The sequence below is a fragment of the Bacillus rossius genome, chromosome 16 (assembly GCF_032445375.1).
Source record: "Bacillus rossius redtenbacheri isolate Brsri chromosome 16, Brsri_v3, whole genome shotgun sequence".
Lineage (NCBI taxonomy): Eukaryota > Metazoa > Arthropoda > Insecta > Phasmatodea > Bacillidae > Bacillus > Bacillus rossius.
Genome location: NC_086343.1, coordinates 19751420 through 19777697, shown reverse-complemented (window position 1 = coordinate 19777697; position 26278 = coordinate 19751420). Strand labels below are relative to the sequence as shown.

Here is a 26278-nt window from a genome sequence, read left to right as displayed (position 1 = left end):
GTATAAAGAACTTCATTATAACAAACTGCCATAATTTTGGTCCCTACGTGTTCTTTATAACGAAGCTCTACTGTACAGTTTAAAAACTTAATCCGAAATTAAAAGTACTTTTCGGCCCTCAGCGAACTCTTAAATGCTATTCGTAAATAGGCCCCACTCGGATATCTTGAGTAGTTTTGAAATCACGTTGTTTTTCCTGAAGCTCTGCACACCGTATGTGTGCCCAGGTAGGCGGGCCCCTTAACCATTACAGCATTTGCCTGGAACACTCTTCCGAAAATAGAGAGAAACCAACGTCACGAAGGATGGACAGATTCCAACCAAAGTCAAGCAGAATGTGACTAATATTAGTTCTATCATTAATAAAAATCTCTCACCATAAAACACACATCAACTGAAAGAAAAATGAGATCAGAGGCTAATGAATACCAGTAAACAAATACCAACACTTAAGAGACGGAGCAAATCCAATTTTTCCCCGCATCCGAATCCATACCCTAAGATTTCCAAAATAAGTATACAGCAAAAGAATTATAAGTTTCAACGACTACATTAAAAATTTGGTATTCAAGGATTCGTAAGATTCATATCAAGATTCGTTTATAAATAAAATAGTTTTAATGCCATCCATTAAACTGAGGTTATGTTTGTACAAGTAAGCTTATGATTATCATAATCATGACATACTACCACCTTATAAATTATTATAAAATTTAATAAATGCTTAAAAGACAAACCATATATTTTTTCCAGCTTGAAACCCTGGATTAAAAGTTATTCTCCTTCAGTAAATAAACTTGCATCAACAGTGAACTGCTACCATTTTACAAAGCGACCCCAAGAAATAGTGAAGCATCAAATACAACCAAATTCTAGTTTTCCAGTGCCACTAGTTTATCAATGCCATCTGAACATTTAAAATTTCCCGAGCAAACAAATCGGTAGTGCCAGTGAGGCAAGTCATGCCAATGCGGACAACCTGTATTGTTAATGTTAACAAACAAATGTGGACTGTATCGAAATGATTTTAACCGACGACGCAACATAAATTACACGATAGCGTCAGCCCGCACCATTGCGACCTACCGCCGTCATGCCGATGAGAACGAAGACCGTCTTATTTTCTCACTGCAGGGATGCCAAACTTAAAAAGCTACGGGGCGCGGATGATTTGAACTGTGTCTACCACTTGGCCCCGGTACAAGTGCCACAAAGTCAACTCACAACACAGTTCGCGCTAAGTGCCAAATGTGTACAGTTCGGGTTCGAAACAGCAGCTACGGGGAAACACAGCTCCAGTATCCAACCTGGGCGAAGGAGAAGCCAGAATCCGGAGAGCCCACGGCGGGTGGCTCCTCCTCCGGCTGCACAGGCGGCGAGGCAGCGGCATCGTCCACAGCCTGAGCGACGTCTAGCAGCAAGTCAGCGTCCAAGTTGCGAGCCAGAACCTCGTCACTGCTGGCCGTGGATGGGGGCCTGCAATCCCACATCACGTTACACGAAATAACTTTAGCGAAAACTCTAGGCGAGACCACTCCAGAAAAAAAAAAATCCCTTTCGGCACAGCCTAAAGGCGTAGGTAGATTTCCAAGTACCTGTTTCTTCCGAGAATATTTTGGAAACTTTAATTAACTCCTTGGAAATTTTAAGAACTTAATGTAGCCTACATAATACCCTATAGTTTAGCCACTATTCAAAAAAGAATAACATTTTCTTATATTCCCTGCAGCGAAAATATTTTGAATGTTTAAACCTAATACATCCAGCATCGTATGTCTTAACGAATTTCATAATTATGGCTACTAAGGTAGATACGCAATTAACTCGTCAATAAACGAATGTCAGGAATTTCTGGTCAGGAATTTTCAGTGACCCAGTATAATGAATCTTTAACCTGTACCATCATTTCTAATGAAGATATGAATAAAAACAAGAACTCTCCTCAAAGATGAACTAAATCAATGTTACAAAATTTAATAAATAGCCAAGACTTGGACTACCGAAACACTCGCCAGGGACTGGACAAAACTTCAACAGCGTCGCAAGTGTAAGACGTCTAGAACCGCTTCCTGCAGCGGGACGCACCCGGTAGGAGTGGCGGGCACCGGCGGGGTCTCGCTGCCGCAGAGCGGGAACTGGTGGTGGGACTCCAAGCGTATCTTCGGGGCCGGGCCGCGCCCCCAGCGACGGTTCTCCTCCTCCGTGATGTGCTTCTCGCGCCGCCTCTCCTCGCGGGCGCGGTGCTGCCGCTTCCGCTTCCTCATCTCCAGCTGGTCTGCAATGTGCAACCAGCAGAGATCACTTAGTCGCGAGTTGACACACAGACACTCTCCCAATACACTAGGAAACAATAGGAGAACGTTAGTTTAGGTACGCAAGCTAAAAGGTAACCAGGCATATGAAATCTGTTTAATAGTTTAATTTTACAAATATCGCAATATTCTCAAATTTGAATATATTCGAATAGTACGACAGTTATGATTTTAATTATGACAGTTCTTAAGTGTTATTTTAACAAGTACTTATAAATGATTTAGTGCAATGTAAATACATGCTTCATGTTAATGGTAACAAGATTGATGGTGTTGAACTGCAACCTCGTATGTCAACAATTCCACCAAAATTTGTACATACAGCATACTTGCACGTCAATTTGAGAAAAAATGGATTAAATGAGAAATTATGGTTACACAATTTTTAAAAGCATAAACTTTTGATTGTAAACAAAACAGTCAATGTTTAATATTTATTTAGTAAATATAGTAATTTAAAAGTGTTTCTTTTGACTGCCCTGTAAAATTAACATTTTTGACATACGAGGTTGCAGTTCCAACACCATTGAAGTAATGAAACACAGTATGGTTAGGAAATTTTTTTTGAATTTCTCTGGGATCAGGATGATGTAAATGACTACAAATCTCAATTGAGGAGCCATGGGGACGGCAGGTAACCCAGGAAGTAGAGAGGCACATCAAGAAGCAGCACCTCGGAACTTGTCGAGGGCGGCGCGCGACACGAGGGGAGGACGCAGGACGATCTCGACCACGTCGAACTGGCAGGTGACGGGCAGGTGCTGGAGGTAGCGCAGCCGGCCCCTCAGCTCCTCCGTCATGGAGCCCGACTCCTTCTCCGCGATGCGGCCGCGCAGCACGGGCGGGCAGTCCTTCAGGCTGCCGTGGCTGCTCTCCAGCATGCGCACGTTCAGGGCGTGCAGGTAGATGTGCTGCCCGTCCGCCGCTGCAGCACACACCACGGGACATGCTCAACACCCGAGCACACACCGCGCCCGACTTCACAGTACAAGCTCAACACCCAAGCACACACCACGCCCCTCACTTCACAGTACAAGCTCAACACCCAAGCACACACCTCGCCCGACTTCACAGTACAAGCTCAACACCCGAGCACACACCACGCCCCTCACTTCACAGTACCAGCTCAACACCCGAGCACACACCACGCCCCTCACTTCACAGTACAAGCTCAACACCCAAGCACACACCACGCCCCTCACTTCACAGTACAAGCTCAACACCCAAGCACACACCACGCCCCTCACTTCACAGTACAAGCTCAACACCCAAGCACACACCGCGCCCGACTTCACAGTACAAGCTCAACACCCAAGCACACACCACGCCCCTCACTTCACAGTACAAGCTCAACACCCAAGCACACACCTCGCCCGACTTCACAGTACAAGCTCAACACCCGAGCACACACCACGCCCCTCACTTCACAGTACCAGCTCAACACCCGAGCACACACCACGCCCCTCACTTCACAGTACAAGCTCAACACCCAAGCACACACCACGCCCCTCACTTCACAGTACAAGCTCAACACCCAAGCACACACCGCGCCCGACTTCACAGTACAAGCTCAACACCCAAGCACACACCACGCCCCTCACTTCACAGTACAAGCTCAACACCCGAGCACACACCGCGCCCGACTTCACAGTACAAGCTCAACACCCGAGCACACACCACACCCCTCACTTCACAGTACAAGCTCAACACCCGAGCACACACCACGCCCGACTTCACAGTACAAGCTCAACACCCAAGTACACACCACGCCCCTCACTTCACAGTACAAGCTCAACACCCAAGCACACACCACGCCCGACTTCACAGTACAAGCTCAACACCCAAGCACACACCACGCCCCTCACTTCACAGTACAAGCTCAACACCCAAGCACACACCGCGCCCGACTTCACAGTACAAGCACACACCGCGCCCGACTTCACAGTACAAGCTCAACACCCAAGCACACACCGCGCCCGACTCATTTCACAGTACAAGCTCATCACTCAAGCACACACCACGCCCGACTTCACAGTACAAGCTCAACACCCAAGCACACACCGCGCCCGACTTCACAGTACAAGCTCAACACCCGAGCACACACCACGCCCCTCACTTCACAGTACAAGCTCAACACCCAAGCACACACCGCGCCCGACTTCACAGTACAAGCTCAACACCCGAGCACACACCACACCCCTCACTTCACAGTACAAGCTCAACACCCGAGCACACACCACGCCCGACTTCACAGTACAAGCTCAACACCCAAGCACACACCACGCCCCTCACTTCACAGTACAAGCTCAACACCCAAGCACACACCACGCCCCTCACTTCACAGTACAAGCTCAACACCCAAGCACACACCACGCCCCTCACTTCACAGTACAAGCTCAACACCCGAGCACACACCGCGCCCGACTTCACAGTACAAGCTCAACACCCAAGCACACACCACGCCCGACTTCACAGTACAAGCTCAACACCCAAGCACACACCACGCCCGACTTCACAGTACAAGCTCAACACTCAAGCAAAAACCACGCCCGACTTCACAGTATAAGCTCAAAACTCAAGCACACACTACACACTCTCCACTACAGCTCGGCAACCAAACAAAACTGCTAGGTTTCAGGGTCGGGAAAAGCTTCCATAACACCATTACTAGGGCCATGCAGATTTCGCGAAAAGATTTCCAGACCAGATGAAAGTTAAAAAAACTGTAGCACCATCTTGTGTTTCGTGATTGGGCGAGTTTCTCTTCCAGGTACACGTCGATCGTTAAAAACACCAATCACAGAGACTCGGCGCGGAAGTAAACGCGTCCTGAGCGGCTCGGTCGAACAAGGCCAACGACTTCTCTCGCCAGACGGCCGCCAATCATAAGGAAGAAACTACAGGCGCTGGTATACCTTGTTGCAGTCTAATAAGTGTTCAGATCTTTTCACGAAAAATGCCTGCCCCTAACCATTACATATTACTATTCAACTCTGCCTTTGAAACAATGCTCAGCTTACACAAGAACTCATTATTTTTAGCAATGTTAAAAAAAAAAAAAAATGAAGGCACAAATAACTTCTGTGTAAATGCATTTTAAAAAAACATAAAAAATAATACTGAATAAAAAGCAGCAAGGTAAAATTACGTATTGTGCATTCGTAATTATGTAATTTACTTATGTATGCTGAGTAATTAAAAATGTAGTCTAAATGTAGTCCTGTGTTGGTTTTTAAAATATATATAACATCACAAGTAATTAAAAATTGCTAGGTTATTATATCTCAGCAGTGCTTAAATTAACCACCTAAACCTTAATTTTGACATGTTGACTGGACTCGCTTAAATGTTAGATGATTTATTTACATCACTTCCAAAAATGTATACCTTCTTATAAAATTAATTTTAGCTTTGTCTCTTACAATAAATTGTGACTATTATATATTGGTTTATATGTAATAGCTGGTATTTGTTTTTGTATTTTGGTATTTATTTTACTTTTTAGTACTTCACCTGACATTTTAAAATGCCCAAGTATTGTTACTTTTGAAGTGGGCTAAAATATTGGTAAATCAAACTTATTTTTATTGAATGAAAATAATTATTTCTTGCGTTATGTATGTTTTGCGTAAATAAAGGAGGTTACAAAAAAAAAATCAAAAGGTGAGAATAAGGTCTGTTTTTATGAATACACAAAATTAATTTTATGCATGGTTATTTTATTATAAAAAAAACATAGTGCCCAATAGGTTTTATTATCATTACAAACAAACATTAAAATATTTTTTTATTACATTCCAGTGTTTTTATAAAAACATAGATATGTGTGTATCACAGCCTTGCCGAGAAAAATATTCGCAATTCGATTGACATTGGGAATATTTTACACACTCAATTTAACTTTCGCTTTGCATAAAAAAACTGGTATTTATACACAGTTGCGAGCACAACCAATCCCAGCCACAGTAGCAGACTGGACATGCCCCGTAACCGGCATGTCACAGTTTTACAGTATTTTGATATGACGAGCTAGCTAGGACTTGGCCTTTGGGACTTAGTGAGGCCTTTAGGCTAAAAAGTTTGAAAAACCCCCACAAATCCCATCAAAGTTTCAGCAAGGCTCCTTGAATACAAAAGAAAATTCTGCAAGGCACGCATCCTACGAACCTTGGTAGAAATAGAAGCATTTAACAGGCGGAGCTTCTTCCGCCGGATCACCACCGGGCTGAGGACCGTCGCAAGCGGCCGCTATGTTGCCGTCGTCGCTGCAGCTCTCGCTGCTGACGCTCTCGTAGCGTCGGTGGTCGCCCACCCCCTGCCCCTCATCACCCCCGCTCTCCTCCTCACCCAATGCTCCCTCCAGCACGCAGTCGTCAAATGCCGAGCTGTACACCACCGCCTGATGCACAGCAAACCAGACATCACATTGCTCGGCGACGCCATCACAGGAACAGATCGAAAAAAAGCATCTTGCAAATTTTTGAGAAAACAAGGCAATGGTGTAGCGGTAAGAGACCGGGCTCGCACCTGGGATGACCCAAGGCTTGAATCCCATTACATTTGCTTTCATTTATCTTTTCCATAGTTTCCCCAACTCAACCTAGGCCAATCCTTGGATGATTACATGTTCCATGAACAAATTTCTTCAGTAATTAATTTCCCTCATCTATGTAGTGTGTGTCCACCCATCTATACTGATCGCGTTGCCAACAAGACATTAAACGCAGCAACAAAAACATTTTAAATACAAACCTTCCTGGAAAAAATTTTCCATCCGAAATCTTTTACTGACTGCAACAAATATCTTGTCCATTTAATTTTCTTAATATTTGGTGCAGCCTAAAATCATCAATCACTATGTGAAGTTTTCAGTACCTACACAACTAATTTTTCCCACCCCAGCCAAGCACAAAATAATAATTTCCAAGTCTAAAACTAAACAAATTCAGCTGTGAAAACTTAACACAGCAGGGTGCACAATTTTAAAAAAAGGAACATAATTGAGGTACACGCACCGGGATTTTCTGTGCCACCGTCCTGGCCGGTTGCAGCGGCGCCAACACGTCTGGCACGGGTGCTGGAATCACGTTCTGGGTCATATTTCCGAGTGTCTGATCAGTTTTAGAAGTTACATCGGCCTGTCTGTGCTTCAGCAGCTCCAGCGCCTGCTCGATGAAGCACATCTCCGGAGAATCTTTTTCTTCCGCCAGCTGAATCTCAAGTTCCTTTCTCTCACAGTCAATGATCGGAAGTACCTTCAGGAAGAGAAGAGAATGTTTAAATATATACCTACTACACTCATTAAAAAAAAACCAAAACATGTATATTAAGCCCACTTTGAGCCTCAAACGCTATGTTGATTGTACATATAGTGATACTCATCACTACCTCTGCAGAAGTGGCAAGCAGAAGCTTGGAGTACACAGTGTCCAAGGCTGTCTCGGACACAGACAGCAAGCGACCAGGATGGGTGTCAAACTCCGCTGCAGGAGTGGCAATCAGAGAGCCCTTCTCGCGCTTCATCAGACGCAGAGTGATCTCCGACCCCACGGGGAAGTGGGCATGCGGGATAGCCAGCACGCTGAAATTACAAACAAGCGTGTTTAGACACGTGAACACAAGGTCACATTTCATACACAAATACAAGTTCTAACTAAGATTTGTTAATATAGTATTTCATATTACAGTACAACCCGGTTATAACATTCCCGTTTTTAACATTTTCCCGCCTATAACACCATAATTTCATGGTCCCATCATTTCTCCATTTATCACAATGCTTTAATTTCCCGCCTGTAACAATATTAAAATTTCTACATTCCCGCCTTTAACGTTCAAATTTGCTTTGATAACTGCCACAATTTGCAGTATCCCTTCCTTCAAAGTCATAATTTAGAGTGAAACCATAGCTAGAAAATACAGCACGCATATACAAACATCAGATGTTTACATTTGAGTAGTTCACCATAGACGTGGTACACACGCACTCTACAACTTGCACCGGATCGACTATCAATATGGCGTCCTGTTCGTGCTTGTTAGCCTATGACTTGTTCCTTTATTCTTATGATGCACATTTTGTGCACTGATACATGGTCGGAAACAGTGCTACTGTAGTCTACGGTGCTGGTTTTTGTTTCAAAGGTTTAACACCTTGAGATGGTTAACTGTTCTATGGATATATTCACGGCTTTTGTTTGTGGTTAACCTTTACTGTAATTATTATTATTTTTTTTTTACTTATTGTAGTCACGGTCGTATTTAATTAAAATACGCCGTATTGAAATTTTATTCAGGTTTTTGTACGGCTATGATGGCCGATAAATATAAGCGAAAATATATTCTGTAGCTGAAAAAATTCAGTTTATTAACCAAGTGGACAGGAACCCCAACAAAACGCGTGTTGTGATTGCAAAAGAGTTGAATATTTCTGTTTCGACTCTGAACTGTATTGTACAAAAAATTTTTTTTCTTTAGCATATTATTTGGTATCATCTATAAATAAAATTAACCAATTTTCCACTCTATTGCTGTACTTAGTGTATTACTCCTGTATTTTGTGTTGTTTTACCTATACTTTTTAATTAAATCAATCCACGCGTAATTTTTACAAAGTTAAGATGATTTCCTGCTTATAACATTTTTTTATGTTGGTCCCTTGGAGAATGTTATAACAGGGTTGTACTGTATATGTTAAATATGACCTTCACAATGTGTTACATTAAAAATACCACTCAATGGTTGGCAACATTTCACTACAAGAGGACAAGGTGGATAAGAATTTTTCTAATGTAAATATGTTCTGGATAATACTGGCATAAGAGTTCCCTAATTTAATAGTCATATAAATTCTACTTTACGTACAATTAACAAAAACAATTATATTTTGAGACTAATCAAGAACTACAATAAATTTGATCAGCTTGTAAATTAAAATACTTAGCAATTTAATTCTGTTTTAATAAACCATTCGGCCATTCAGTATAGCAATGCCTATTTTAATTTACCAAAACAACCATTTTTTTGATTTCCAATAAGTTAGTATTTATTTTATTGATATAAATAACCGACTTGTATATTATAAAATGTATAAATGCATATCTTTCATAAATTAAATTTCCCTGTAGAGTTTGATTGTTTGGTTAAAATTAATTGTGTCCGTGTCCATTGTTTGTTTTGTCACTTGTGTTTTCGATTGTAATCTTGGTGTTGTTACGGTTTGTCAGTGCTGTTATTGTTCCATGTATCCATTGTGCATACCATAACAATCTCTTTAAGGAGTGTTGGTATGAATGTCACAATCGTAAATAAACAAAACTGGAGATGGGCCGATCCGGAATATACAGATCATGATGATACCTATCACATGCTGTCAATCTGGTGGATAACCGATACAGATCCTTTAAAAAAAAAACAGCAAAACACACTGGCAACCCTTCTGCGGGTAAATAAGGTCGTTGATAATACAGTAAACTTTCGATTATCCGTGTTAATTGGGACCTTCCGATGCCCGGATAATTGAATGCCCATAAAAAAACCCGGATAATCTGTTTCACCACTTAAAAATGTAGTATTTACTGGCAAAAGTGTGTCTCTTCAGTAGAATTCTATGAGTACAAGCAAAGGCTTTGTATACCGTGTCCCAGCTTATTGGACCGTAAACAATACTGGCACTGTGTTGCCGCCATCCTTCTCCTGTCCCCTTTATTGCTAAGGGAGGGAGAGCGGCAGCAGTCTCAACTCAGCATCTCCCTCCACCCTTTTAACGACCTATTATCCGGGGTTCACTACAAAATAAGTGTCTGAACCACAGCACAATATTATACACCATTTTTCCCCCCTTCCAGCTATTGCATTTTATTTTTCTACCTCCAGCAGCAAGATATTGTTTCTTGTTAATTCCGCCTATTAAAATTAGGATGCATATATATATATATATATATATATATATATATATATATATATATATATACACATACACACACACACACACACACACACACACACACACACATTTTTTTTTGCAGGGAGAAGGATGAGGAAAGGACACTTGTGGTGGCTACCTCTTCAGGTCCTCCTTGTGCACGGCCTCGTAGCAGATGGGGCACTTGCGCCAGGTCTTGTCGGACAGCGCCAAGTAGTGCAGGATGCACGGCCAGCAGTAGACGTGGCCGCAGCGCGTCATCTTGGCCGCGACCGGCGGGTACAGGCAGATGGGACACGACAGCAAATCGCTGCTTTGGATACGCTGCAAACCAGCAACCACGCCTCGCACCACTCGAGGAAACAACGCCAATTCCACTACATCCACCTTCCCTTGAAAGTAACATAAACAATTTAAACACCTTGCTGCAAGATGGCGAGAGCTAATTTTTTTTTTTGGGAAAATGTTCTTCTTAGTGTAAAATGACATCGCGATGTAGATCTACACAATAACAGCCTTGTTATAATTGTTTGCGTACTTTCATCTCAACATATTTTTGTGTAAGATAAACCAAAATTTTTCCCCCTAATATCCTACAAGTTGGCAAAAATGGAGCTGCCTCTCTACCACAAGGTCCTCGGTTTTTTTGAGAGAAATTTTGTTTCAACAGTTAAAGATACTGTCAGCAACTGCAGACTACAGTGTCAACAACCTGAAAATAAGTTAATAGGGAAGATGACAACAATTATTTGTGATGAGCAATTACTGACACACTGTTCGAAACCCTAAGCCTCTCACACCCACTCTTTTGGATTCGTAAATCCCAGAAAACCACTCTCTTTATGTCATTCACCATTCAATTAAGGAGGTTAATCTTACTGCACTGCCTTGTGGTCTAATGGTTCTACATGGATGCTTGAGGCAAAGGGGATATCGAACATCAGTGAACTCCAAACCACTTGGGTGCGGATCGAACACTAATAAATTTGAGTTATTCAGGGGTGTTGATATTGTGGGCGGATAATGAACACATACTTAGTCGTGAACAACATGTTAGAACAAATAAAGTCGTGGAGATTATTGCCAGAAAAAATTACACGATTACCAAAACATTTATTTCTTCATTGTAAAGGTATATACAGTAATTTTCAAGTATGAACACACATTTTGGATGGTATTCATTGCACCAGTGCTACGTAATATTCCATGTGTATATGAAACTAATGAAAAGGAACTACAAAATAATGCCCTAATTCATTCCAGGAAAACAGAGCACTAACTGAAAAAAAATTTTCCCATGACTTTCTAATTGAAAATTTGGAGTGAAAGATATAATAAGCTAATTTAACAGCTTAAAGTATGTTTTAGTTTATGAGTAGAAAGCATTTTTAAAAATAATGTATTAAAACAAAGTAAGTACCAATGGATAAAAAAACCATAACATGACTTACTATTTGCTCAATAAGATCCCACTCAACCAGAGCATCTGGATTTGAACTGTACGATGTATAATTGCCATCAGCTTTCACCACAAACTGGCAACTAAAAACAAATAAAAAAAGTTGACAGTTACCTTAAACATAAAAAATTTCACTCCAAGCGATGGGACAGAATGCCACTCTTTTACAGACTATTTTTCTTACCACTTCTGAATAAAGTAGGCAAAAAGTTACTAATTGATTATCACATACTGTGAATACACAGAAACCAATCACCAGTATTCCAACATGTGGGAACAAAAGTACCATCAGAAGATAATTTAATACTTCCAAACTTCTCTTGCCTGAACTTGATTATGTAGGTTAGTTTTGGCAGACACACACCCACACACCTAATACACAGTGATGCCAACTTCTAGACATACCCACCAGTAATCTATGCAAAATACTAGACTCTAAATATAATTTTCATAATTTTACAGTAATGAGTTAATTAATCCATCCAATCAACAGTTTGACAATCAAGCTGGTCCAAAAAAAAAACAACTGAATCAGGGTCAAAAGGTCTACCTTCTAACCAGCTTTTGATAAAGCATGCATTGGATGCTTAGATTCTTGAATCTCCAGGAAAATAAGGTAAACTGAATTCAGCCAACCTGAATTTTACCAAACTGTTTTATATATGTAGCCAACAGACAATATGTTATATATGTGCGATGTTTATTTTCCATCATTATGATAAGACATACTATATTTCTGTTCCATTCTCTGTTCCCCTCATAAATAACACTGTCCAATTGCATAACTAGACATCTAAGTCAGCAACAACAGAAAGCCTTAATACAGTAGACCACATTTTCATGTACCTGAGTATTGCTAATTCCTGTAGTTTAGTTTGCGTGGTTTTTTAAATTGCAAAGTCCTTTCTCCAAATAGTATTAATGCATTACTTTCCCGTTTAATGTAGAAGCACTTCCCGTGATTTAGATCGCGACAGCATAGCATCTGATCGAAACAGGTACCATCAAGTAAAATGTTCAGACCTAACACTAAAATAAAGTTAAAAGTGAATATTGATATGGTTATCTCTAATACATCCACGCCTGTATCCGTGGCAGCTTCGTTTGCCATTGTAAAACCTTCACTTCCGGATTTTTTTGAGCCCCTGTAAACCATACAGCCATAAACCTAATTATTTTGTGATATGCAAGCACAAAAATCAAGCTAAACTAAAATGTTCCATACGTAAATGAGGTTGTAAACGTAAATTAACAGCGACCATCACTATTACCAAGCCTATATTAAAATTACGTAATTATGAAAAATAAATACTGTACGTATCATTAATTCTAGCAAATATGGTGTCTTTGTTAGTGTCAAAATGTAAGAGGCTTACATATTTTCAACACAAGACAACAATAGCAGGATATTCTTTATCACAACAGTCACGATAAGTTTAATAAATTACGCAATGAAATGGCAAGTTCCAAGCTATCACTTACTAAGATTCATTCACACTTTGACAGTTACAAAAGATTTACTACTAACTACCAAGTTAAAAATAGTTCTTGTGCTATTTTTTGCATGGAAGGATGCCAGACGAGGTTGCTGGCAGGCTCCCGTGTTCTCCGACACCAGATGGTTGGGCAAAGCCATTGCCTCACAAGACCCAGCTGATTTGAGCACCTGCTATTTCAAGGCTTCCAACAATGGTTGATACCAATCAGTTTGTTCAACAGTGTTTTAAGTAGCACTGTTATGTACACAGGCTTAAGGCGATCACAGGGGCATGGCATTCATAAATTCGAATCATGCCGATCGGTGTGCGTTACAGTAGGACCCACGACCCTTACCACACAAAAACCATATGTTAGCATTCACGGCCACTGAGTTTTTTAGTTCTCAAGGGACCTGAAAAAAATACAAAATTGAAGGAAAATTTATACTATATCAAATGGAACTACAGAGAGAGGTTTTGAATACAATAAAACTAAATAAAACGTAGGGAATGTAAAAAAAGTTTTACCGTAAAAATTAAAGATTATAATAAATTAGCTGATTAACTTCCTTGCGGACCTGTGATACCATTGAAATCCAGTGGCGGATCCAAGATTTTAGTTTGGGGGGGGGGGGGGGGGGCTTGACCCAGCTGAGGGCAATGTTAAGTTGCGGATCCAAGATTTTAGTTGGTGGGGGGGGGGGGGGGGGGCTTGACCCAGCTGAGGGCAATGTTAAGTTAACTATTTGACACCCATAAGTTAGTGTGACATATTTCCCCCTACCCTGAACTATTTAGATGTGATTACAATTATATATATATATATATATATATATATATATATATATATATATATATATATATATATATATATATATATATATATATATATATATATATATATATATGTATGTTTAACTAAACTTACAGAAACACCACAGATCTTATTCTTGTTAACGGGAACTGAAGCAAATTTAATTTTAAATATTTTAGCAATTACTTTGACACATCAAACAAATGGTTTCAAAATTTATAAACACCAATTTAAGCATAAATTGTTATTTATTTACTGTACAAAAGGATAAATATTTATTAGAACATCCAAAATGTACTAACAATACACCTGAATAATAATTCATGTGTGTGTAGATCACACTGATTAAGTGTTGCCAACATTCATTTCAATATTATTCAAAAACATTTCTTAGTCCTCATTAGTTTTAACAAGAATTTTTTAGAAATTATGCGAGTCCGGTTAAGTTAAATCGTGCAGCATATCATTTTAAAAATCAAAGACTACTAAGTTACAAATGACTTGATTAACTAGTGATTTTATTTTGTAGAACAGATAATTATCTTAAATGACAAAGTCTACTTTCACTACAAAAAAATTGGTTGTCTGTAAAGTCGGTTTACGGACGATAGTTTAACGTGACGTCATAACAAACATTGATGAAATGACTGCATACTTTTATGAATAAAATTGAATCACAACTAAATCAACAACTTTCCAACAACTTAAGTAACTCTTCAGAACTGCTATAATGTAATTTAATTATTTACTCTCTCTAATGTTGCTGTAACGCAATGAGTAAATTACCTTGTTCATAGATCATGGGCGTCGCAAGGATATATTTTTTGCGGGAGACTGCAATTGATTTAGTTGTTGAGGAATATCCATCCCCTGGAAATAAGCGGGGGGTCCGGGGGTTCTCCCCCGGGAAATTTAGGGGCTTGAAGGTGCAAAAAGGTGGTTTTTAGGCATTTTTCTTTCCTAAATATTCTAATTTTAGTTGGTTGCAATATCTAATTTATTTTTTATAAAAAATATTTTCAGAGAACAAATTTGTAAAACACACTGCTCACATTACCACGATTGGACTAAATGCACCATGCGCAACATATGGGTTATATCACAGATTTTATATTTTTAATATAACTACGAAGCTAAACATATTATTGGAGGGGACGAAATTGAAGACTTTTATTATTGGGGGGGATGTGTCCCCCCGTCCCCCCCGGTTGCGACGCCCATGGGTAATTAACATAGAGAATAAAATATAAAAAAATACATACAATTATCTGGACTCCAAAATTAAACAGGATTTATTACTAAACTTAAAAATAAAATTAAACAAGGTTGCTTATACTGTCGTGTCATGTAATAAAATAAAACAAATAATAAATTAGGTGTGGGATTACGTTGGACACAAAAAATACAAGAGTTCAGATAATATAAAGAATTTAAAAGAAAATAGATGCTAGCTCATGATCAGTCGGTTCGCAAGAGATCTTTAATCAAAAGACTTATGAGTGTATGTTGTGTGATTAGAAATTGTGCCGTAAATAATGAATACTTAAGACTTAAAACGTTGTTCACAAAAATATAAATAAATAATTATTTATGATTGTTTATGTCCCGAAGCAACAACAGTTAACACGAAAAATTAGTGATAATATTCGCAGTATGCTAGTATAGCGTCCTCTCAGGATTTAGCATACCACATAGCCATACTTGAATTGCCGCTGTCTTCATGAATTACTATTACGACCCCAGTAAAAACAATTGTAACAGAACTTCGCTGAAGTTCTGGGGCGTAATTATTCACAGGATTTGCGAATCTGCGACTTAAGATATTCCTTACATCCCGCGTCGAAAAGGCCCGACGCGGAACCACACACAAGCCACAATATGACACACCAGACAGAATACTCAATAATTCAGCTAACTAAATAATAACGTCACTAGGAACAATGTTTCAATACAAAGTTCAAAAGTTCCGTCGATTTCCGGGCCAATCATTGGCCTTCAAAAACGTAATCCAATACGATTTTTAGAGGTTATATAAACGAAAAATGTATAAATTGTACATAAATAATTATGCTCACACCAAAGTAAACAAACAGTGAAAAATATAAATAAATGATTTAAATTAAAGTTTCAGTGTTCTGTGGTGCATAGTAATATCACACTAAATTACAGGTTTATTTAAAAATGGCACATAATCATTTAAGGTGTTGAAATAGTAGTCATCAACAGCTTTCCTCGACTAACTGTGTTAATATGAATTTATTTTAAGTACATACAGAATAATCAGAAGGATGTACCTACCTGATGAACTTTGAGTCAAGAATGATGTCACTGACATTGTTTCCAGGTAATAGTGTTTCATTTTCGTTCGGTTCGCCCTCTTCCGTAAGAAAATCGAACGAAGATCCCCTTGTTTACGTTTCTCTGTCATTTTTTCAAAATTTGACAAAAGCAAATAAAAGAACACCGCGATAACAGTTAATAATCACTTGAATAGCTCATTCTATTGTGTTGGATCCCACAAACCATACATGAAGGCCTATGTATCTCGAGTACAAGGCGCGACTGCGGGGCGGGCCTTTTGGAAAGAGGAGAGTGAAGAGGTGATACCGTGCGCTCTCCCCCTTTCCCACACTACCTTTCCACATAATCTTTGTTGCAGCCGAAGCTCTTATTACAAGCACTATATACATTTCGTTTACATCTCGCGCGAACCTGTTGTTGGTGCATAATCGTGTGTGCTTTGTGTAGTCATAATGGAAGTGGACCCAGATGCTTTTGGGGGGGGGGGGCTTGAGCCCCTTAGACCCCCCCCCCCCCTGGATCCGCTACTGTTGAAATCTCAGAGGAGTACAATAACAACTTAAAGGGAAGACTTAGGACACAAAAGATCCCATCTTGGTGTCAGCAATGTTTTGACCAAAAGTTTTCTACCATTTGTAATGCAAAATTTGACTGTGTCAAACGACAGTATTTAACTACACGGAACTGCTGACGTTAATGATCTGCCTGCTATAAATAGTTTGCTATTTCTATTATCTAATACTGCCAAAAGACACTTTGTAATCTCAAAATGTACAATATCAAACTATAAGAAAATGACGTGTCGTTGAATGTCCAGAACCAAGATGAGTGCACGCAATGCTGCTTACTTGGCCTGGAGGAACTGCTCCTTGTTGTACTTGTGCTTGTAGGTGGCGAGCCAGCGGCCGTGTGTCTGGCGGCAGTACCCCGGCACCCCGTGCCGCCACTGGCCCGAGCCGGGCCCCACGCCCTCCCTCGGGGCGTAGTGGAAATTCAGCAGATGGTTCAAGTTCTGCTTCTTGCTTCCGGGCACCAAGACTGAGCCGTACTCAGCCACGTCCTCGACCGCTACCTGCGGCAGGGCCGGCCACACTCCGGATCAGGGGGAGGGGTTACTGTGCTCACAAAACAAGATCATCATCTGTGTGTGGCAGAGTCCCGGGGCAACATTTCCAGACTTCCTGAAATATCATTGCCTTTTATAACTAACGTGCATACCACAACACTAATTATTTAGCCGTTTTAAGCCAAAACAGCTGTAATACTGGCTTATTTTTCTTTATTAAAATTTTTAATTCAACATAATACCAATTCTTTACATAATCTTAATTATTTTACTGACTCTGAATACTATTTTTGCTGTTAGAATTTTTTTTACAGTCTTAAAGGATATTATTTAGTGAACACTGTCTTTCAGATCCAAATTCACAATGTAAGTTGTCGTCTGCCCCGACATTTCCAATTTAATGACTGCTCCTCCAATTATTTCACGGTTTTCGGGCCTGGAGAAACCCTAGTATCTTTTGCTCTTTGGCTGCATTCGCTTCCAGATGTAGAGATGTAAGCCCTATGAATGCAACCCTACATGCTCAGAAATCTCTTTAATATTCGGAAATGATTAGTCTTAATGAGATTTGGCCATTTTCATGTACAACCAAACTGCTACAACAGATCCAATACAGTCATTACCATAAAGAGTAAAATTATTAATAGATTAAAAATATAATTACATAAAGTGATCCAATGAAAAAGGTCACAATTTCACAATGACCACAGTGCACAGCTAACCACTATTTGGATGCATCCTCTTTATTGTGAAATAACAAGCTACACTGAAATAATATTTTAGATTCTTCAAAGGACAGAGAAAAAAGGTGCAATAGGTGTAAAATTACATGAAACAAAATTTACTTTAATACCCTCTTACAAATACAGTACAGATATCTTTGTTTTGGACTTTGTGTGTTCATTTGAATTTTATATCTTCGAAACAATGATCAAATGAGGGGAATGTAATATTGTGATTCTACTGGAGTAATATAAACAGGTCTTACATTACAAAATAAATAATTAAAGCCTGAGCTAGTTTTACAACAGGTTATACAATCAATAACAAAACATTTAATAAAGTAAATGTTGCTCTCTAATTTGTGTCAGCCAATAACATGAAGATCCAACTTTTAAAATATGAAGTTTAAACAAATGCAAGAAGTACGAAAATAAAGGAAGAACTGAATGAAACATCCCTTCAAAACACTATGCATTTATCCTCAAATGACACAATACAGAGCAATGCTATACATCTGTTCCACTCCCGGGAGTATCAAATGTGTGCATCGTCTGAACTGGAGAAGTATAATATTAAGTATCTGCTGAGAGAAACAAAAAAATCAAAACAAATGTGTTTTGCAGATTGTGTTCTGCAGAATAATACACAAACCTCAGAGATACCAACCTTGGAATTCTCCTTTCCACCGTCAAAACACTGCGTCCTCTGTCTCGGTCGTTTATCAAAGGACTTATTTTTCTGTGGTACAGGCTTCCTGCTCGGGTCACATTTCTGACCGTTAGCTCCATTTGGCTCACGTTTACGATAGGAGCGTGGGAACTGTTTACTGCCAACACCATCTGCAAAATTATTTAAGACCTTCCAGAATAAATTTTAAAAATCAAAACTGATATCTAATAATTTTACATCAAATTCCTATTTAAAATACAAACCAAATGTGACAGATCCATTAGACTGCAAAACTATCAAATATAAAAATGAATACATACAAAAAAAAATTGTATGAAAGCTTAAATAAATAAAAACCCACAAGTCACTTACTATAGCAGACATTATTAGTAACACCATCCACAATCTTCAAAGCAGTACAGCTATAATATAATCAAAAAAGTTTAGAGCCAAAACTGGTTTTTAAAAAGTAGCAAACTAAATAAAATTATTATGACTAACATAGGCCATATATTCAGTATCTACTTCTCATGTGTAAGAAGAAAATGTTGAATACATAGCAAACTGTAATATTGGGTCATTGACAAGTGACCATTTCACAACTACTACACACATTCTCGGCTTCAGCTCACACGAACTTGAAAAATTATGTTAAACATATTATACAGAATCTGCTGGTTTTCTAAATGGTCACGTTTCTTTGGAATATTACCGGCAACACTAATAGCTCAAGAAGAGCCATTACACATCAGACTGACGACCCAATCAACATTTCAAAAGCATGACAAAATTTTGCGTGCAGGGGTGACCTAGTATTTTTTTTTTAATACAATAGAATCTAGCTAGTTTAAACTAACTGGGACTGAGACCAGTTCAGACTGACCAAAACTTAGGATTGGAGGATGAATTCACATTGAAACCTTACAAGCCTAGATAAGGAATAAAATCATAAATTAATTACGGTACAGTATTACAATACACTGTATACCAGTATCTACTACGCAAATAACGGTTCACTGCAGCAAGAAATTTTTACGTGTGGGCGACTGAATTAATAGATACTCTTTCAACACGACTGTATCCGAGTTTGTCATTGATATCAACTCATTTCAATACATTTTAATTTTAAATTTTTGCAGATTTGGTTTGGATAATACAGGTTTTCGGACTAGCGGGGTAGGACTAACCAGGTTCCACTGTAAAACAATTTTTTTTTAAATTACAAATATTTCACAAGAATTATTTATTTGAATTGATTCAAAAAAATTTTACGCAATTAAAAAATTAAAAAGTAAATTAACAAAGTGATTATGTAAAAAACAATATTTTACACTTGTGTGTGTGCCCGGCCATGCACACACAATGTGCAATGAGAAAAAAAGAGAAAAAGAGTGAGATAGTGAGATAATGAGATAAAGTAGTAAATAGTAAGTATTAAATGAGAAAGTAAGAAAGAGCAAAGGGGAGAAAAAGAAAATAAAATAGATATAAAATAAACAAGAGAAACAAACGAAAGAAAGATAGAAATAGAAGGAAAAGAAATTAAGATATAAAGTAATGAAGAGAAGGAGATAAATATTTAAAAGAGGAAAAAAGAGGCAAAGAAATAGATAAAGAATGAAAGTGAAATAAAAAAGAACACAAGAGATAGTAAGATAAAAATATAATTAAGAAAAAGAGGAGAAAGAATTTAGTAAGACAGAAAGTTGGAATGACAGTGAAATAGAGAAATAAAAATACAGAAAGAAAGTGATAGGAAAGTGAGAGAAATAGAGAAGAGAAGAAAGAAATAGGTAAACATATAGTGAAAGAAAAAAGGGGAAAGAAAAAAGAGACAAATTAAGAAAGAAAGAAGACAATGGAAAAAAAGAGTTGACATGTTACTTAGTAAGTATTTTGAAATACATTTTGCTTAACCTTGCAAAGTTTAAAATAAGAAGATGTACTCTTACACTAAAAAATTAGGAGACCCCTGCACTAACTGCACTGCTTACGAACAAACCAACTGCTTTGTTTGCCGAGATTTGCTTAGTGTGTATGGGAGGCAAATCAGAGCCAGCAAAGCGGTTGGCCTTGGTTGAGGTTCGGACTTCTGATGGCAACATCTAATGGTTAGCCTTGGGTTGACCTTGAGACCCATCTCTAGTATAGACGTCGGGCCGATCATTCATCAGTTCATTTGAGATATGCCTTGTCTGTTAAACGGGTGTGTATTGTATTAATGACTTCTTGTGTTGAAAAATGCTGGAGTATGGAGCGGAATAATGATACTGCATTAAAACGGAGATTTTCATAGTGAACAGGAATGTTAATGGGACCCTATTAACTGTGTATTTAAGAATTAATTGAAAAGAATATGATGCTTAAATTGAAGTGAAAAGCCACTTTATAATAATATGTATCAACTTATAATAACAAAAATGGTAGCAACTTCAGAGTTTTCAGAGCCAACTGCAATTCCACTTGGTTGATGGGACCTTGACCCCTTGGTATGATGAGAATGAGAGGCTAAATGCCAATGTATTGGCAACCAACATTTGCCCTTTTGGGGCAAATCAAACAGCACAGAAATTTTACCTTGCCCTCTTAGATTTCAATGATTTTTTGTTTACAGCTCAAATACATGAAATAAATGAATAAATCATTTTTATATTTTATTTGCAAAACTTGCAAAAAAAAAAATTAAATTTTGTATGTTTCAGATTCACAAATATAATTGTCACTTGAGAACAGTCATGTTAGAAAGCTCAATTTTGTTCCATTGGTAATATTTTTTGTTTTATTAAGCTTTCATAAGGCATCAATTTGATACGAGTTGCTTGATTAAAAAATAAAAAAGGGAAATTTTATTTTTTTTAAAAATTCTCAAAAACTGACGGTACAATTCTCATTTCACATATTAAATATCACTTTGGGATCAATATGTGTTCATGATATGAGTTGAAGGCAGGTAATTTAAAAGCACCATTTTGTTATGACAAAAACTTAAGTGTAACTACTCTAAGGTACAAATATTGTTATAAGTACTCGCATACAAATTCATTCATAAGAATTTTCCTATAATACACAGAGGCTACTAATCAAAACCTAAGTAGAATTTCTATGGTAACAATAGTCTAACCTCGTACTCTGTACAAGTAAATTGAATCGCTGAAACATTTAAGTTAAGTAGCACTTTTTGTGCATCAATGTCAGGGAGGTAGGTTGTGTGTTCGACCTCTATTAGGGTGACTGAGTGGAACTTCCACAGGATATCTGCTATTAAAATCCAGAGAATATCACGTATGTGATAATAGAAAGATGGAGATAGTACTGCAGGGTGGAGAAATCACTGACTTCATCTGCCTCGTCTTTTGCCAAAACATGAGCCAGCAACCATCTGTCTCTGTTAACAGCTGGAAATAGCCTAAATTACACTATTAAGAGTACAACACATTTACATTATGTACTATATTTACATTTAGGTAATATTTACAATATTTTCATACCAATCCTTAACCCAAAAGAACCATTATTCGCGTATTTATCAGATTGACATCATTGCAACCTTCATTGGCTACAGAGCGTGTCGTGGCTGTTGTTTCGTGCTGGTAGTGGCATTGTGAATCCCACTTAAACTTGGTCTCTGGTCTCAAAATAACTGTTGTATATGTTACAGTTGGTATATGTGATTTTAGTATTGTAAAGTTGGTGTAATTTCCGTGTTGTGTATTTGTTGTCTTGTTAAAGTTATGGAAACGTCTAGTGTTATTTCTTAACAGTCACAAAAATAACCAATACACAAATAAAAATGTTTAACAAGAAAATATCCTACTGGATCTATCAAAAATACACACTTGACTCTAAACTAATAAGATCAAACCTAGATGATGATGATTATTAAATATTATCAAAGAACCCACCTCAACCAAATACTAAGAATTACAACAAAAAAAATTGATTAACTGAAACGTAATTTTAAAAGTTATACATAATTTTATAAACCGATTGACAAACCTTGAAGCTTTTTAGATTCAGTTGAGACCCCCTTCACTGGAGGCTGCCCTGAACGATTTGTTGACTTCTTTTCCATTGCAAATTCCTCTAACATGTAAAAACACTGAACAGAATGCGAATTCTCCGCATGGAGATACAGAACTTATCTTGATGCCCATCTTTTCAGAAAGCCATGATAAATACCGTCAGAATGAAAAAAATAACAAATCTTTACCGTAAACTACTATTACTTATTATATAAAATGAGTTGAAGAACCAAAACCTGTAACCCAGGGGAGCTGAGCTCACCCAATCGCCGTAAACGACGAATTCAAAACGTCGACGAAAAATTTGCTATCGCCGCTTTAATGGCGACGGCCAAAAGCTCTTTTGGCAGCAACAAAACATTTCGTCATAAATAAAGTGTAGTGTAGAACACACCCGATTGTTACGTCATAATGAGCAAACCTCGACGCAATAAGAAATATAGTATTTATTTTCATTAATAATATAAATAATACCATTTAGTTTTGTTTAATAATAGTTTCAACATATGGTTTTATTTTTATTTTTTCTTAATTATGTAAATAAGCCCTATTGTATGAATATCGTGTGTTCGATGCCCTATACTTTATGAGTTCCGAATTTACTCTGTAGTGTTTTCTGTACACACACACAAAGTTAAGGTCGACACGATTCAAGGTCAATATTATTTGGGCTCAGGGTCATTAAAAAAGTTGTGCTTATCAGTTGCCGGTGCAAAGAACATACAGGTTTATAATATGGCTGTCACGAATGTTGTTCAAAATTTTAGTTTAGTTTTCGGTCGCACTCGTACACTAAATACAAATATAGAAAATGTACATAAGAGTGCTAGGTATGATTCGGTAGTTCTCGTGATGTTCGGAGGTGTCCAAAGACTATAAAAAGGATCCGCGAATTTGGCAGCCAGCCTAGAAAAAAAAATTCCCGTTAGCACAACCTACGAGCGCACACACAGGCCCATGTGCCAAACCTATCCCACAAGACACGCACCCCCGCTGTCGATTCAAATGATTCTTCACCAGTGTGGGGTGCACCTGAATTACTATGCAGTTAGAAAATGATAGAAAATTCTGTTTCTGGCCTCGCCCACGCTTACTGCCCCGGATGGCAATATGATGAATCGGCGTTCCCGTTAGCATTTGGCGATCGTGCGAGTACACGAGCATCACGATAACAGGGAAGCAGGGACCATCTGCTACCGATCGCGCCAAATTGCTTTGTTAGCAGGTTTTAAGCCCGACTTGCGGACAGTTTGGTGGAAGTCGTAGCTGTTTCTTCGGCCCTGTGAAGATCAAGTGATGGCGGTCACTCGAATTGGGATAGCGAGGCACGTCTGAAATCGGCGGACATCTTCGTTTTCAGATTGTAGTGAATGGAGTGGCCATCTCTGTAGAGGAAAGTAGAGGTAACTGTTCCGCAGCAGAGCTGTCGAGACAGACTTCGTTTGTGGGCGAGCGGTACAAGCTGTCTGCATCACCAGTAGGCAGCTGTTGCAGCGCGCCGACACCATATGGTGATAGCAGCCACAGTGATGCGCCCATTCTCAGTTCGACGGCTGTATGTGTGCGGCTTTGAGAGCTCACAAGTTCGAGTACTGGGGCTGTGCCTCGCAACTTTCCCCCGACACCTAGACTTTACACGATGATATGTACAGTAATCATTTGGCTGTCGCGTGCGGCCTCGATGCTTTACACTTAACACCAAATAGCGAGTTAGGGCGCGGTTACACGGGACCCTGAACTACTTCAGGTGAACATGTTTAAGTAAACACGTTTACAAACGCGAAAGTGTACGGTTACACGGTAGTTGCTGAAAAGTGTGTTTAGCTCTAAAACCGATTGTCTACTGTCAACGAATGACTGTGTTGTTGATCTCTATTTTGTAATTGTATCCAGAAAACGCGGGATTTTCTCACTTGTTTATACAGCATTATCAGCAGAAATGGAATGTGTTTACATATTGCTCAATATTTTTTTACAAATCGGGAATGCAAACAACATGCACAGTAAAATTTTTAAACTTATTTTTTATTATTTTTTGAGCGAAAGTACCTATCTAAGTTTTAAGAAAATTAAGGTCAGGATCAATTAAAAAATATATATAATTATCTGTTGATTTTTTTGTTGCATTCGGTAAAATATTACTCGAACTTGTGCCAGAAACACTTTACATCTTGAATTTCTGCAAAAGACTGTTTATATTCTAAACAGCCAATCAGAGGCTAATGTAGAAGATATGTCGATCTGAACTACTTTGCCAACCTGTTTAAGTTAAATGGGAAATGGCCTCGAACGAAACATGTTCAGACTGTGTGTAACCGTACTCAACAGCTGAACATGTTCACCTGAAGTAGTTCAGACTCCCGTGTAACCGCGCCCTTAATCTACCACTGCAGCTTCAGCACACTGACAAGCCATTAAATCACACCACTACAACTATATCATGCCAGTTTTTCAACAAGACTGGTGGATGGCTTCTCTCCTACATTTGCCAACTAAATAAATTATCGTGTAGCACACAGCAAACATCATGAGCAGCACTACATCTAAAATAAATTTTCTTAGTTTCTTGTTCAATTAAAGCCATGACAAACTAACTTATCTTACATTACCTACCTGGTACTCTCCATCGCAGGCTCCGGGATTTGATGCCCCTGCCTGGCATTCGTCCCCTGGTGTCTACGTATTGTGGTGATGATATTCCAGTTGCGACTTCACTGTGTCATTCAGGCAGCATTCTGAGCGCATATTTTTTTGTATTTTACCACAATTTCTCTCATTGTGGAATTCATGAACCATGCACAAACTGAGATAGTAAAAAAAAATTATGAAATGAAACTTCTTTACAGGCAGTAGGGTGAATCGAGGCGATGACTCGTGAGAGTGTAAGTGTAACTGAATGAACAAAAAAAAAATTAGAATAATTTTTTAACTTATCATAATCAGAGATGGCAGTAGCAACACTCGACAGAGTTGTCGGCTTGCTATTCGGTGAGAGGGAGGGTTGGTTAGTTTTGAGGAAAACCTACAAATTATGCAGTATGTGCAGATTACATTTATAGTTATGGCCAAAGTAAAGTAGGTACTCTTAAATATTAATTTTTAATTGGCCTTTATTTTCTCTCGATGATCTGGCACCTAATGGCATGTTTGCATTTCAGCTGCTGCTGTATGGGCTGTTTCATGGTTGAAATAAACTGATGGTGCCTGGTGAGCTCTCAAAGAGGGGTTCCTGGCCACATGGCTAGAGACAGCAGTGGTTTGTTGTGAGTAAAAGAAAGGAACTCCGAATGGATGTTAATTTATTACACAGAGTAACACTTTACATGGTGCTGCAACAGCACTTAGCCCAAATCGTGTCAGTGCCGGAGCACATCTCTACGTACTAATGATATGGAAGCATTACGGTTATGACTACAGCGGGGTTACAGCAGTGGAAACAAGTGCCCGTCGTTTTAGCAACCAGAATGTCCACATGTTATGATGCGAAGATGCAGTCTTACTGACATGTCA

At 38.7% G+C, this 26278-nt stretch overlaps 1 protein-coding gene across 2 annotated transcripts in view; it reads right to left on the bottom strand.

The window, feature by feature from the left end:
* LOC134540385 (E3 ubiquitin-protein ligase RNF10) overlaps nt 1-23127 on the bottom strand; it is a 29678-nt gene extending 6551 nt beyond the window's left edge. Inside the window, exons 1-11 of one of the 2 annotated variants that reach the window (XM_063383078.1) lie at nt 22743-23127; nt 18740-18916; nt 17137-17356; nt 11688-11778; nt 10376-10560; nt 7701-7893; nt 7328-7567; nt 6480-6711; nt 2986-3237; nt 2086-2275; nt 1308-1476 (exon numbers count right to left, since the gene is read on the bottom strand). In XM_063383078.1, coding sequence (XP_063239148.1) covers nt 1308-1476; nt 2086-2275; nt 2986-3237; nt 6480-6711; nt 7328-7567; nt 7701-7893; nt 10376-10560; nt 11688-11778; nt 17137-17356; nt 18740-18916; nt 22743-22836 — 2043 coding nt within the window. In that variant the 5' untranslated portion in view covers nt 22837-23127. Of the gene's footprint in view, nt 1-1307; nt 1477-2085; nt 2276-2985; nt 3238-6479; nt 6712-7327; nt 7568-7700; nt 7894-10375; nt 10561-11687; nt 11779-17136; nt 17361-18739; nt 18917-22742 lie in introns of both variants that reach the window. The other variant, XM_063383077.1, reaches the window with a different exon arrangement.
* Between the last annotated feature and the right edge of the window lie 3151 nt (nt 23128-26278).